Below are 15,900 nucleotides of genomic sequence, written 5' to 3'. Positions count from 1 at the left end.
GATCCCAACTGTTAACAATTTTTTTATATTTTATTTTTATTTTTTTATTTTAATTTTTATTTTAAAAATCCTTTTAAATTTGATTTAATTGTACTTCTAACAAAATTATTTCTAAATTCTTATTTAAATCAATAAAAAATCAATTCTACTTCATTTGATCAATTGTCAACAAATTTTTTTACATTTCATTTTTTATTTTAATTTTATTTTTAATTTTAAATTTCATTGAATTCTACTTTTAACAAAAAATTGTACTTTTAACAAAAATATTTCTAAATTATTTAAATCAATAAAAAATCAATTCTACTTCATATAATCAACTGTCAACAAATTTTTTTATATTTCATTTTTAATTTCATCTTCATTTTTAAAATCCTTTTATATTTCATCTAATTTTACTTCTAACAAAATTATTTCTAAATTCTTATCTTTTTTACTTAATACAAAATCAATTCTACTTCATTTGATCAACTGTCAACAATTTTTTTTTACATTTCATTTTCAATTTCACTTTCATTTTAATTTTCATTTTCATTTTTTATTTTAATCAAAATCCTTTCATATTTCATCTAATTCTACTTTTAACAAAGAGATTTCTAAATTCTTATCTCTTTTTAGTTGATAAAAAATCAATTCTATTTCATTTGATCAACTGTTAACAATTTTTTTATATTTTATTTTTATTTTTTTATTTTAATTTTTATTTTAAAAATCCTTTTAAATTTGATTTAATTGTACTTCTAACAAAATTATTTCTAAATTCTTATTTAAATCAATAAAAAATCAATCCATTTTCATCTGATCAACTGTTAACAATTTTTTTTATATTTGATTTTTTTTTTAGATTTCATTTTTAATTTTAAATTTCATTGAATTCTACTTTTAACAAAAAATTGTACTTTTAACAAAAATATTTCTAAATTCTTATTTAAATCAATAAAAAATCAATTCTATTTCATTTGATCAAGTGTGAACAATTTTTTTTACATTTCAATTTCACTTTTAATTTCATCTTCATTTTTAAAATCCTTTTAAATTTCATTCAATTGTACTTCTAATAAAACCTACTCTAACCCTTCATTTCTCATCTTTACTATCAAAAATCAATTCAATCTTATTTAATCTATTTAACAAATTTTTTTAGATTTCATTTTTATTTTTCATTTTCATTTTTAATTTTAAAATCTTTTTTTTTTTAAATTAAAGATATTTTTAAATGGACATCTTTTTTTTAATAAAACCTACTTTATCCTTTCATTTCTTATATTTATCAATGAAAATTCAACTCAACTTGTCCAATTTATTCATTTTTTTTTTCTTATTTTCATTTTTAAATTTCATTTTAAAATCTTTTCTTTTTTTTTAAATTATTTTTAAATAAAAATATCTCTTAAATCAATCTCTTCTTCTTTTTAATAAAACCTATTCTCTATCCTTTCTTTTCAAGTTATTTTTAAATAAAAATATCTCTCAAATCAATCTCTTTTTTTCTTCTTTTTAATAAAACTCCTCCTTCTAATCTTTTCTTTTACTATCAAAAATTAATTCAATCTTACTTGATCTATTCAATAAATTTTTCTAGATATCATTTTTATTTTTGATTTTCATTTTTAATTTTAAAATCTCTTCAAATTTTTTTAAAGATATTTTTAAATAAACATCTTTTTTTTAATAAAACCTAGTCTATGCTTTCATTTCTTATATTTATCAATGAAAATTCAATTCTTTTTTATTTGATTAATGATTAACAATTTTTTTTAGTTTAATTTTAATTTTATTTTCATTTTCATTTTTATTTTCATTTTTAAATTTCATTTTAAAATCTTTTTTTTTAAATTATTTTTAAATAAAAATATCTCTCAAATCAATCTCTTTAATTCAATTCAACCTTATTGAATAGCTTACTTTTATTAAATCACCACTAGCTTCGCCCTAACGACAGACTAATTTTTGCTAAACAGATGGATTCGTTTTTTTTCACGATAACCAATGTCTAACTCTTTTTTTATCATAATCATAGACTCTTTTTGATAAACAATAGATTTCACTACTTTTTTTTCAATCATTTTACTGGTTTTTTACAACAAACTTGGATTTGACTATTTTTTTAAATAAGAAATAAAGTTTACTGATTTTTTTAAAATAATCAACAGATTTTATTTTTTTTAAATAAATAATAGATTTCACTAGTTTTTTTAAAACATGTAATAAATTTCACTAATTTTTTTGTAATTAGCGTAGAGTTAAATATTTTTTTTACAACAAACTTGGATTTGACTATTTTTTTTAAAGTAATCATAAACTTTTCTCTTTTTTTTTAAATAATCATAAAGTTTATTACTTCTTTTATAATTATTCTAATCGTTTTTACAATAAACTTGGATTTCACTGGTTTTTTTCAATGATTTTAGAGTTTATTAATTTTTTTGAAATAATCAATAGATTTCCTAGTTTTTTACAACAAACTTGGATTTTAGTAATTTTTTTAAAACAAGTAATAAATTTCACTACTTCTTTTGTAATTAGCCTAGAGTTAATTAACTTTTTTACAATAAACTTGGATTTCACTATTTTTTTCCAATGATCTTAGAGTTTAGTGATTTTTTTTAAATAAACAATTGATTTCACTAGTTCTTTTGTAATTAGCGTAGAGTTTACTGATTTTTTTAAAATAAACAATAGATTCTACTAATTCTTTGGAGTAATCATAAAATTTAGATGTTTTTTTGAAATAATCAACAGATTTTATTTTTTTTAAAGTAATCATAAAGTTTATTAGTTCTTTTACAATCATTCTAGTGGTTTTTTATAACAAACTTGGATTTCACTAGTTTTTTACAATGATCTTAGAGTTTACTGATTTTTTTAAAATAAACAATAGAGTTTATCAATTTTCTTGGAATAATTCTACTGGTTTTTTACAAGAAATTTGGATTTGACTATATTTTTTAAATAACCAATAGATTTCCTAGTTTTTTTGTAATTAGCGTAGAGTTAATTTTTTTACAACAAACTTGGATTTTACTAATTTTTTTAAATAAACAATAGATTTCACTAGTTTTTTTAAAATAATCATAAAGTTTATTAGTTCTTTTACAATTATTCTAATCGTTTTTAGAATAAACTTGGATTTTATTTTTTTTTTAAGTAGTTATAAAGTTTGCTCTTCTTTTTTAAAATAATAAAAGAATTGAATAAATCGTAGTACTTCTTTTTAAATGGACATTCAGTTGACTGATTTTGCAATGAGATTCTAGTGGTTTTAGAAGAGTCGGGTGATCTGGTTAGTCACTTTAGGGTTAGGGTTAGGGTTACAACTTTTCATGATCATTCCATTTTCAATCGATCTAATGTTTCTCTTTTTGATGATCATAAAGCTCTCGATTTCAAATCGTCTTTTAATGGGTTCAAGATAACTTCTTTCTCTGGTTAGTGGGATTAGGGTTAGGGTTAGGAGGGTTAGTGTTTCATGATAGATCCATTTTACAATCATTTTAGACTGGAGTCGTTGTTTATGAGATGAGATGGACTCTTTTTACGCTGGTTTTACACTTGACTCATTTTTTTAAAATAATGATAACCCCTACTAATTCTTTAAGATACGCAGAACTCTCTTTTTTTCACGATAATCCATTCATTCAAGTGCTTTTACAACAAATTTAAACATCTTCTTATCATAAACTTTAGTTCTTCGATAAGCTTAAACTTTACCCGATAAAGCATAGTTTCGAACTAAGATGGTGTGTTAAAATAATTAAAACTTCATTTCATTCATTTAGATTTCTATTATATATAAACAATGGATATATGCACATTTTCAATCTATTAACATTTTTTTCATTCATTTACATCATCCCCATAACAATCACTCCCAACAATATTATTTTAATCATATCAGGGACTCTTATTTTCATCCCATCATTCGGTTTTACATCTTCTTCTCCTTCTTTTCCTTCTTCTCCTTTATCTGTCTCTCTGCTTGAATCAGTAGTACATTTGGTAGGCTTGCACTTGCGCATCGACGTCAACGTCACTGTCGACGTCACCGTTGACGTACTCGTTGTCGTACTCGTATGCAATGATGTACGTGTTACCCATGTATCTGTTGTTTGTATCATTGTACACTCTTCTGTTACTTTTCCTCCACCTATTGTCTTGGTTTCTGTAACAGTTTTCGTACCGGTCTTCTCATCAGCCTTGTCATCAGTCTTTGTTTCTGTCTTTGTTTCCGTCTTCGTTTCCGTCACCTTATTTGTTATTGTCTCTGTATGATGAGGCTTAATTTCTAATGGTTTTATTCCTCCGCATAACGTGTCTATTTCTCCGCAAACTTGAAGATCTGAACAATCCTCTTTAAAACCGCAATCTAGTTCTAAAGCATTGCATTCCTCTTTCAATTCCAAATACAATTCCAATGCTACCGTCGTTGCATCAAATGCTTTTACCTCTACTTCTGATACTCCTCCTTCTACATACGCTCTTTTAACGAGTCCAAGTTTTGCAGAGTCTGTCGTTCCACTACTTGGTGTGCCTGATCCTCCAGCGGATGTCCCTGATCCTCCAGCTGGCGTGTTTACCGTTCCGTCAGTTGATGGTGGTGGTGGTAGTGTCCCTGGTGCTGGCTCTGCTGGTGGTGCTGGTACAGAGCCATTGCTATCCTGTCCACTTGGCATTGCGGCTTTTCCAGACTTTGATAGCAATAAGCTAGCTTTATTTGTAGATTTTTCTGCCTCCTCTTTTGCCTTTTCGTACTCATTCTTCATCTTTGTCAACTCATCTTTCGCTTTATCCAGATCAGCTTTTAAAGTAGGACATCTCTCTTGTACTTTTTTAACTAATTTTGTGCAAACATTTTGCTTATCTTTTTCACAATCACTAAGCAGAATTTTGAATGTTTCATTCTTTTGCAAGTCAGTGCAATTCTTTCCTAATGCTTCTGTACATTGATCATCCTTCTTTAAACTGCCTTTCAACAGATGAGTCAGCTCCTCCTCTAATTTCAACCTTTTAAAGGTATCACTGCATTTTTCATCGAGTTCATCACAGTTATGATTATTGCCATTCTCTTTTTTCAACTGATCTGGACAATTCTCCACAAGTTGGTGACAATGTTGGCCCCATGTTGTGCAGAGTTCTTCGAGTGTTGCTTCATTTCCATTTGCTCCCCCAATTTTTCCTACAATTCCTCCATTCTTGATGTTTTCTTTTAAATATTTACAATCTTGACTTGTGTGGAATACCATATAACTACATGTTTCTTCTGGTAAAGCACATGAAACACTAAATGAATTCTTTCTCCTCCTAGATAAAGCATTACATTTCTCATGCAATGCCTTTGTACAGTTTTCCTGAGTCATTAACGAATCATCCTTTTTTTCTAAAAATACGTTTCTAAATCCCTCTGTAACCTTAAAGTATTCACAGCGTCTTTTCAATGTTATACACTTTTCTAAATTCAATAATGAATCACTACCAAGTTCATCACACTTCTCCTTCAATTCAACACAATCCTTTTCAAATGGAAAATCTCTCTGATCATCTAAAAGCAAACTTAACTCTTTGGATTGAAGAAAAATATCATTTGAAAGCCCATAACATAGTTCTTTAGGATAAAGACATTTTGAAAGGTATCTTTTATCTTCTTTAAGTTTTGTACAGTTTTCTACCACATATTTTTTGCATTCTTTAGGATCGCTACGATATCTTACAAGACCAAGCTTTCCCCTCAATTCCTTTTGAAAGAACTTATTCAACATCCTGTCTTGTCCCTTTTTATAGCACGCTGCTCTTGCATTTTGACATGCTTCATCAATCTTATTATTACACGCCTTTTCTAAATAGAAACATTCCGACTCAAGTTCTGCACACTCTCCTTTTATAAAAAAGGTTGGAAGCTTTCCCCACGATAAAAGTTCTGATTCTTTATCATCATATTTTGTAGACAACCCTTTGAGATAAAGTTTTAATTTGAGATTTGTACATCTTTCTTTTACATCTAGTATTTTTTTGCATTTGTCGTTATCATTTTTATCGCATAACTCTTCCAAATTATGATCCAAATACTTAGGATCTTTGCATTTTTTTAACGCTTCGGTGCATTTCTTCCCCGCATCCTTATCATTCTCATTTCTGCTCAACACTAGCAAGAGATCTTGCAGAAATTTTGTACCTGACTTTCTTGGTAGATCCACTCCTGATTTTCCAATAATAATTCCTTCTTTTTCAGCTCTTTTATACACATCATCCAACCCAATACTTCTCAACAACGACGTCTTCGGCTTGACAGGACTAGAATCAGATTCTGGCGCTTTATATGTGATTTCTTTTTTCTCGCATTGATCCTTATCCTCATCACATTTTGTTTTATCACACGCTTCTCCGTAAAAATGACATTTCTCAAGTCTTTCATGACATTTTTCCTTTAATTCGCCATCTTTAAGCTTTTCTTTTAAAAGCTGGCAAACTTCTTCTGATTTTTTTTTCAGCGCTTGACACGTTCCATCCGAATCAAGGCACAAAAACATCAATTCGTCGCTTTCTCGGCTTAACACTGGGCAAACCTTTTTCATCTCTGCTTGACATTTAACTTCTTCTTTAGCTTCCTTTCCGAGCGCCCTCAAAAGGAGCTCCTCTGCCACCTTTTTACGCTTCAATTCGTAACATCCTTCCCTCAACTTGACACAGTTCTCCTTAAGACTATTTGGGTCTGCTTCCTCTAAAAGTATACATTTTTCTTCATGTTTTTTACAAACTCCTTCATCTTCTATGTCATCTACCGATGCTTCAAGATCCGTATCAAAAGTTCCCAATTCATCTTTAACTTTTTTTTTCAGTTCTTTGCATTTTTCGTCTCGTTTTTTATCATCACAAAGTCCTTTAACTTTCTCATTCACACTGAAATTCTCATCTGCTTTCTTCAACTCTTTACAATATTCCTCGAGCCTTTTTTTGCATTCATTCTCATCATCATGTTTGTCCTTCACAATGAAAGCCAAAAGGTGTTCCTCCTTAATCTCATCTTGTGCTACTTGTACTACTTGTGCTTGCCTCTTAACCGGCCGTGCCATTGCCACCTATTTGGTGGGAGTTAAGTGGATGGTTTCTAAGTTGGATGTAGGGAAGTGAGTGAAAAGTTGTTTTGAAACGATTTTTTACAAGTTAGAGTTGTTATCATAATCATAAATTTTATTAGCTTTTCTACGATAAGAGCTCACTAGTTCTGAGATAAGAGTAAACTTTACCCGATAAAGCTAAATTATTAATTAAAATATCGGACTAAAATGATTAAAACTTTATTTTTCAATTCATTCATTCATTTACATTTCTATTATATATAAACAATGGATATATGCACATTTTCATTCTATTAACATTTTTTCATTCATTTTACATCATCCCCATAACAATCACTCCCAACAACATTATTTTAATCATATCAGGAACTCTTATTTTCATCCCATCATTCGGTTTCACTTCTTCTTCTTCATCTTCTCCTTTATCTGTCTCTTTGCTTGAATCGGTGGTACATTTGGTAGGCTTGCACTTGCGCATCGACGTCAACGTCACTGTAGACGTCACAGTAGGCGTACTTGTCACGGTGCTCGTATGCAATGACGTACTCGTCACCCATATATCTGTCGTCCGCACTAATGTACACTGTTCTGTTACTTTTCCTCCACCTACTGACTCGGCTATCGTAATAGTCTTCGTACCGGTCTTCCCATCAGCCTTGTCAATGGTCTTTGTTTCCGTCATCGTAACTGTCATGGGTTCTTTTATTATTGTCTCTGTATGATGAGGCTTAATTTCTAATGGTTTTATTTCTTTGCATAACTTGTCTATTTCTTCGCAAACTTCAAGACCCTTACAATCCTCTTTAAAACCGCAATCTAGTTGTAAAGCTTTGCATCCCTCTTTCAATTCCAAATACAATTCCAATGCTATCGTCGTTGCATCAAATGCTTTTACCTCTGCTTCTGATACTTCTCCATCTACATATGCTCTTTTAACGAGTCCAAGTTTTGCATTGTTCGTCGTTCCATCTGCTGCGTCTTGGATTCCACTTGGTGTACCTGATGCTCCACCTGGCATGTCTGCCTTTCCATCAATTGATGGCCCTGGTGCTGGTAGTGACCCTGATCCTGATGACCCTGCTGGTGCTTGTTGTGGTGGTGGTACTAGTGTAGAATCACTGCCATTCTGCGCATTTGGCGGTTTGTCTTGTTTAGGCCTTGATAGCAATAATTTAGCTGTCTCCGTAGAATCTTCTGCCGCCTTTTTGACCTTATCGTATTCATCCTTCTTGACCTTCAACTCCTTTTCTGCTTTCTTCAGTTCGGTTTTTAAAGTAGGACATCTCTTCTGTAGTTTATCAACTAATTTTTTGCAAATATCTCCCTTGGCACCCTCTTCACAATCGCCAAGCAGATCATTGAACGTTTTATTCTTTTCCAACTCAGTGCAACGCTTCTTCAATGCTTCTTTACATTGATCACCGTTGCTTAAACTGCCTTTCAACAGATGACTCAGCTCCTCCTCCAATTCCAACTTTTTAAAAGTATCCCTGCATTTTTCATCGAGTTCTTCACAATTATAACCTTGGTTAATTTTATTTTTTTTCAAAGTACTTGGACAATTCTCCATAAATTGGTGACAATATGGGCCCCATGTTGTGCAGAGTTTTTCAACCAAGGTTTCATTTGCTTTTCCAATTCCTTCTAGAATTTCTTCATTTTCCATGTTGGCACTTAAATAAAAACAATCTTGTCTTGTATGGTGTACCATATATTTACATGTTTCTCCTGGCAAAGCACATGAAACCTTAAATGGATTCTTTCCCCTCTTAGACAAAGCTTCACATTTCTCATGCAACGCCTTCGTACAGTTATCCTGAGTCATTAACGAATCATCTTTTCTTTTTAAAAATTCTTTTCTAAATCTCTTTGTAACGTTAAAGAATTCACAGCGTCTTTTCAATGTTGCACACTTTCCAGAATTCAAATATGAATCCCTATCAAGTTCATCACACTTCTCCCCCAACTCAAGACAATGTTTTTCTAATGGAGAATCTCTCTGACCATCCAAAAGCACACCTAACTCTCTTGATTGAACAACAATATTATCTGAAACCGCATAACATAGTTCTTTAGGGTAAAGACATTTTGGAAGGTATCTTTTATCTTTAAGTTTTGCACAGTTTTCTACCACATATTCTTGGCATTTTTTAAGACTTTCACTATTAAATCTTAAATCACCAAGCTTCCCCTTTAGTTCCTTTTGAAAGAACCTATTCAACATCCTATTTTGTCCCATTTTATAGCACGCTGCTCGTACATTTTTACATGCTTGATCAATCTTATTATCTTTACACGCCTTTCTTAAATAGAAACATTCCGACTCAAGCTCTATACACTCTCCCTTTGTAAATAATGTCGAAAGCTGTCCCCACGATAAAAGTTCTGATTCTTCATCTTTAAACACTGTAGACAATCCTTTCAGATAAAGATTTATTTTGAGTTTTGTACATCTTTCTTTTACATCTAGTAATTCTTTGCATTTTTCGGTTCTAGTAGCTCTACTTATGCATAACTCACTCAAACTATCATCAAAGTAGGCAAAATAATCACATTTACTTAACGCTTTAGGGCATTTCTTTTTTGCATCATTCTCATCTTCACTCAACAGTAGCAAGAGACTTTGCAGAAAATAATCACCAAACCTCCTTGGTAGATCTGCTCCTTGTTTTCCAATAAAAATTCCATCTTTTTCAGCTTTTTTATAGACAGCATCTAACCCAATCCTTGTCAACAACGACGGCTTCGGTTCGACAGGACTAGAATCGGATCCTGGCGCTTTATATGTAATATTATTTTTCTTGCATTCCTCCTCAAAGACCTGACATTTTGCATCAGCACACGCTTCTCCGTAAAAATGACATTTCTCAAGTCTTTCATAACACTTTTCTGCTAATTCATTCTCATTCAATTCTTCTATAGGTTTGCAAATATCCTTCATTTTTTTTTTTAGATTTTCACACGTTTTATTCGGATTAAGGCAAAAAGACATCAACTCGTCGCTTTTTTGGATTAACACTGGGCAAACATCTTCCATCGTTGTTTTACAATCAAACATTTCTTTGGCATTCCCTCCAAGCGCCCTCAAAAGGAGCTCCTCTGCCACATTTTCACGCTTGAATATGTAACATCCTTCCCTCAACTGGACACAGTTCTTCTTAATATCATCATGATTCGTCTCTTCTAAAAGTATACATTTTTCTTCATATTTTTCACAATTTTCATCTTTTATGTCTTTCAATGCTTTTTCAAGTTCCTCTTTAAAAGTTTCCAATTCCTTTTTAACTTTGTCTTTCAGTTCTTTGCATTTTCCGTCTCGTTTTTCATCATCACAAATTTCTTTAACTATAGTATGAACTTTATTTAATCCTTGATCTATATCCCTCAATTCTTTACAATATTCCTCAAGCTTTAGTTCGCATTTATCTTTATAATCTTCTCTCAAAATATAAGCAAGGATTTCTTCATCCTTAACAACAATATCCTTAAACGGAGTATTTGCTGCGCTTACTTGAGAATCTCTGGCTTTCAAATGTGTGCTTTGATTGCCATAAGTAGGAACTATAAATAGTTAAAAATAAAAATAATCCAAAATATAATCACCAATTAAAATTAATATTCTTAGAACTATAATTTTATTAATTTTGGAAAAAAGCATTTCATATTATTTCTGGATCCCAATATATAGCATAAATATTAACAATATACTCCTATATTGGGTCCTTTATTAAGCTTGATAGTTACTTCATGAATAGGTTTTAAGATAAATTTTACGATTTCTATAAACCCTAAAAAAATTAGGAAAAAACTAATAAAAATAAAAACCATTACAAATCTTGATTATAAATTTAAATGATCTTTCTTGCTTTTTTCTATATTTCTTCTCATCCCATTCAATTGTTTTTTATAAAATAATATATATATTAGATTTTATTTACCGACTTTTAACATTTATTTTAATTCATTCCGAACTTTTACTACTTTTAATACTATATTATTATTCTTAAATCCAGTATCTTTCTTATTTATAACTTTATTCAAATAATTAATTCTTAATTTTTTTCTTTAATCATTGCATTGTTTTCAATATTGATTTATAATCAATACTTTTTTTGATCTTCATTTTTAATCAAAGAATACTTGATTAATGATGTTTGATATGCACTTTTAGTTTCATTAAACACATTCTTCTCTCTATTTTTTCTTATATTACTTTAATTTTCCAGAAAAGCTTATTTTTTCTGACTGCTTTCTAAAGCTTAGATTAATAAAAGACCCAAAATACCATCAGAAAATCTCTGATAATTTTCTACATCTCTTCCATGTTTAAGATATTAATAAAGGGTTATCAGATTCTTTTATCCCTTTATTCTATGTTGTTATCTCTCCATCTGATGCAATACCATTAGATAAGATTCCTTGATAAAGAATTAGCTTCAATTCTGCTCTTCCAAGATAAATAATTGTCATATAACTAGGACTTTATAAATAAAGTTCATATTTAGTTAAAATATACCCAATTAGTTAAAATATACCCAAAAGGCCATGATCCAATAATTACCACCTTTTTTATCAGAAAAAAACCTCTATAAAATATACTAATAAATATAATACATTTGAGCGCATTCTTTAAAAATAGTTCAAGAAAATAGGATAGGCTAACTGATTAAACACTTTTTTAAGCAATTCTAACTTTATATTTTTAATGTTAAGATATAATATTAAAGTTGGAATAAGAAAACATAAGATGAATGATAGGTGAAGTAATATAATACATAAATATATTAGAAAAATATATACATAAATAGAATTAAAATTAATTATTAAAATATAAAGAGTACGTTGTTCATGTAGATCAAAATCGGCAGTATCACTAATATTGAATGAATTAACGGTTTTTTTTCAACATAGCAGCTTTTTCAATTTCTTAAGATATATTTGGATCAGAATCATCATTAAGTGCCTCAATTATAGAAAGTCTATCACTGAGATGTCTGTTTTCTTAAAAATCCTATAGGTTAAAAAGAGTAACCCAAAAATAAGAAAAAGAATAACAATAATATCATTTGAAGTAACAAATGCCTTTTTTCGAAGAATGAAAGATGAGAAACACTTGATCCAGTAGAAACACCCTCAGTAGGAGATGGCCCTATAAAGACTGTTATAGTACATGAAGCTTTTCGAGTGGTTGATATTTTAGTTTTGCTTGATGAAGTCGTAGATGTAGATGAAGTCGTAGATGTAGATGAAGTTATTGATGTTGGTTTTTGTTCCGGTTGTAGTTTTGGTGGAGATGCAGGTGGCTCTGGTTGTGGCTCTGGTTGTGTCTCTGGTTGTGGTGGTTGTGGCACTGATTGTGGTGGTTGTGGCTCTGGTTCTGGTTCTGGTTCTGGTTCTGGTCGTGGCTCTGGCTCTGGCTCTGGTTCTGGTTCTGGTTGTGTCTCTGGTTGTGTCTCTGATTGTGGTGGTTGTGGTGGTTGTGGTGGTTGTGGTGGTTGTGTCTCTGGTTGTGTCTCTGGTTGTGGTTGTGGTTCCGGCCGAGGTGGTGGTGGCGGGGGTGGTTCTGATGAAGATGTAGAAGTTGGATTTGATGAAAGCGAAGTATCTGGATCTTGCTGAGAGCTAGGATATGATGGAGGGTTAGGATCTGGTTCTGATGGAGGTTGAGGCTCAATATCTAATGAAGGCAGAGGCTTAACATCTGGTTGAGGTTGAGAGTCAGCATTTGAATCTGGCTGAAGGTTAGCATCCAGATCTGGAGAAGGTGTAGCATCTGGATCTGGTGGAGGCGTAGTAGTTGGATATCTAGATAGAAAAGGATATGAAGGAGGCGGTACGCCTTCTGATTCACAAGACTCCCCGAAAAAATGAAGTTGCCAATCAAAAACTCCACCATCTAGATTCTCATCCTTTTTATCTTCAACATCGATAGTCCAATTACCTACAATGGATTCTCCCCTAAAATCATTAGTTATTATTTTACAAAATGAAACAAAATACCAATGCTTTACAGTCATAAAAGTCCAAAGAATACTGCCACCATGTTTATCACGATTACGTCTATGTGCTAATACTGAAGTAACTCCAGAAGGACTGGTAATATTAAACTCTAGATGACCTCTTCTTTGGTGGTGATAATGAAATGAAACACCAACATACTCTAAACTTTTAAATTTATAATGCTTAGGATATCCACGATGAATATAAAAACTGCTTGTGATATGCCCACCGTTTTCAGAAAATTTCTTATTAAGTGGTATTAGTTGAGTTGAAAACATTGTCTGAGGATTTAAGGTTTTAAATGTTCTTGCTTTTTCGACCATTCTATATGCATCTAGTTTTCCATAACCGAAAAAATTATTATAACGACGTCCAGAAGGAAGATCATCCCAATCAGGATGACTCGGATTAAATGGAACAGCTGTTTCCACAATCAAAGCTTGAACATCACGCCATGTAAGATTAGGACTAATTTTTTAGTCAAATAATTTTAATGATATTCTTACCATGCTGAAAGAAGAAGAGCAATAACACCCGCAGCAAGAGGTGTAGAAGCAGAACTTCCAGTATGTCTAATGCTGCATTCTGTCGTACCAACATCTGTAGTATACTAAAACGATCAATTTATTATAAAAAAAAAGAAAAGATTACAATATATGCACCACGCTTGCCAGAATACGTAGAAGCTAAAATACAAGGACATGGCTCTGAAAATATGAATCTTTTTTCTTCTGCATCTATAGCAGCGATAGTAATAGTATATGGGCTATTTGCATATCCATCGTAATTACAATTATCAAAATATCCACCATTTCCTGACCCGAAAACGTATATAGAACCAAGACCATTCCTTCCTTGATTTATCCCTTTAATAATTGCAGAATAAGTAGTATAAAAAATATCTTGAGTTAAATTCCCAGTATCGGCAGGTCCCCAGCTACAAGAATAAATATGATTAACATCATATTTGTAAATAAGAGCTTCTCCTTCAAGCCAAGACGAACGAGCAGAAGGCATAAATCGTAATCCTTAGCAATATTAGATTGGTACCAATTAAAGAAAAATACCTGAAATATTAGATTCATATGCAACACCAAGCCCACAAAAATCATTCCTGGCGCCTGCCACTTCTCCTGCACATTTAGTACCATGCGTGTCAGAAGGTCCAGGTTTTGGGTCGCCAGTTTTAGAAGCAAAATTATATGAAGCGTTAGCATTCTGAAAAAAGTTAAAATAGTGATTTTATAATAGTTTTTCAAACATAATTTGGAGCCAAATCCTTGTTAGTATAATCTAAGCCATCATCTACAATAGCAACTGTTACATTTTTTCCCTTTATCCCTAAAATCATTAAAAGGCGAGCAACAACACAAATATCAAACCTTGTAACCATACACCTGTAACATTTATATCTACACCAGCTTTATCCTTATTGAACTAATTAAAAAATCAAATTTTGATGAAAAAAAGAATAAACTATACCAAATACCATTGTTTATCAAAATAAGGGTCACTTATATTTAATTCTTCTTTAATTTTCTTTATCTTCTCTCTTAAATCTACCGCCTGATCTCCCGTCGAATCTTTTACAACATTCTTAACAATTCTTCTATTATAAAGACCTTCATTATCAAAATATATATCGTCTCTTATCACACCCCTGTTTTCTCGCTTGACCAACTTTTGTTTCTCATAATAAAAAAGCTTGTCGCTATTAAACCCATTTATTGCATTTCTTCCTTTTTCTAAACCAAAATAATTCTCAATTTTTTCTTTAATTTCGTCTTCTAAAACACCCTTTTCTATAGAAAATATATGCTGGTTATCCAGATATTCTAGTTTCTCATGATATTTGAATCCTAACGCCCTCGAAAAATCCTCAATATCAACATCTTCTGAGAAATGAAAATGATAATAATCATTATTCTCAAAGTCTACTGGCACCATTTCACATCTTACTCTAACTAAATAGATCCAGTATAAGAAAAAAGTAATGAGTATTTTAAAAATCATGATGAAATGTTAAAAAAAAACTATTTATCTTAACTTTTTAATTAGAAATTCTTAACTTTTTTAAAGTTTAACTAGTATTAAATTAATTTAGCTCACTTAATCCTAACCCTATCTTCAACAAGACCCTCTAATCTGTCCCCTTGTTTTTACTAATAAATGATCAATTTATTTTCATCTAATCTATTATCTTTAATAAAACCTTCTCTATTTTTTTCTCTCCTTTTTATTAATAAAAAATCAATTGAATTTTATTTAATTGATTATTCTTGTTTTTACTAATCAATTTCATTCAATCTTTTATTTTAAATAAAAACCCTCTTTAAATTTTGATATGATCTACTGTTTTTAACAAAATTTTTTTAATTTCATTTTAATTTATTATTTTTAAATAAAAATTGATTTGATTTTACTTTTAGTAAAAACATCTTTAAATTCTGGTCTTTTGTTCTAATTAATGAAAAATCAATTCAACATTATCCAATTTGTTACTTTTAATAAAAATACTTTTAAAATACTTTTAAATTGAACCATCCTTTTAATCTCCAATCAAACTCCTTCCAATTTACTCTTATCTTATCAAATCTCCACTAGCCTCTCCCTAACGACGGACTAATTTCCGATAAACAAATTTATTAATTTTTTTAAGATAATCATAAAGTTTAGTTGTTTTTTTTCAATAAACTTACAGTTTATTAATTCTTTTATAATGATCTTTGATTTTATTAGTTTTTTTTTTGATAAATAATAGATTTTATTAGTTTTTTTTTGATAAACAATAGATTTTATTAATTCTTTTGCAATAAACTTAGACTTT

The 15,900-nt window shown here is 30.3% G+C and overlaps 3 protein-coding genes across 3 annotated transcripts; all 3 read right to left on the bottom strand.

The window, feature by feature from the left end:
* Window positions 1–3,845: 3,845 nt before the first annotated feature.
* Window positions 3,846–7,067, bottom strand: T552_01389 (hypothetical protein; the record flags this gene model as incomplete). The annotated part of the gene is made up of 1 exon (XM_018369972.1): window positions 3,846–7,067. One exon carries the CDS (start codon window positions 7,065–7,067, stop codon window positions 3,846–3,848), a length of 3,222 nt encoding a protein of 1,073 aa, XP_018226630.1.
* A 273-nt stretch (window positions 7,068–7,340) lies between these two features.
* On the bottom strand, window positions 7,341–10,925 carry T552_01388 (hypothetical protein). Its single transcript, XM_018369971.1, has 3 exons — window positions 10,905–10,925; window positions 10,677–10,861; window positions 7,341–10,634 (listed from the first exon to the last, which is right to left on the bottom strand). Exons 2-3 carry the CDS (start codon window positions 10,729–10,731, stop codon window positions 7,387–7,389), a joined length of 3,303 nt encoding a protein of 1,100 aa, XP_018226629.1. The 5' UTR covers window positions 10,732–10,861; window positions 10,905–10,925; the 3' UTR covers window positions 7,341–7,386.
* A 1,075-nt stretch (window positions 10,926–12,000) lies between these two features.
* On the bottom strand, window positions 12,001–15,043 carry T552_01387 (hypothetical protein; the record flags this gene model as incomplete). The annotated part of the gene is made up of 8 exons (XM_018369970.1): window positions 14,556–15,043; window positions 14,456–14,510; window positions 14,335–14,414; window positions 14,141–14,291; window positions 13,725–14,101; window positions 13,580–13,683; window positions 12,129–13,541; window positions 12,001–12,067 (listed from the first exon to the last, which is right to left on the bottom strand). Exons 1-8 carry the CDS (start codon window positions 15,018–15,020, stop codon window positions 12,001–12,003), a joined length of 2,712 nt encoding a protein of 903 aa, XP_018226628.1. The 5' UTR covers window positions 15,021–15,043.
* Between the last annotated feature and the right edge of the window lie 857 nt (window positions 15,044–15,900).

This window comes from Pneumocystis carinii (genome assembly GCF_001477545.1).
Source record: "Pneumocystis carinii B80 chromosome Unknown supercont1.5, whole genome shotgun sequence".
Classification (NCBI taxonomy): domain Eukaryota; kingdom Fungi; phylum Ascomycota; class Pneumocystomycetes; order Pneumocystales; family Pneumocystaceae; genus Pneumocystis; species Pneumocystis carinii.
The sequence above is the reverse complement of the archived record's forward strand: the minus strand, read 5'-3'. Positions and strand labels throughout refer to the sequence as shown.

What these genes read in the sequence shown, in the direction of transcription:
- T552_01388 (XM_018369971.1), bottom strand. Translation starts at nt 10,731, where the DNA reads ATGCTTTTTTCCAAAATTAATAAAATTATAGTTCTAAGAATATTAATT. An exon ending in AAGAATATTAATTTTAATTG is followed by an intron (nt 10,635 to 10,676) that starts GTGATTATATTT and finishes AACTATTTATAG; the next exon opens with TTCCTACTTATGGCAATCAA.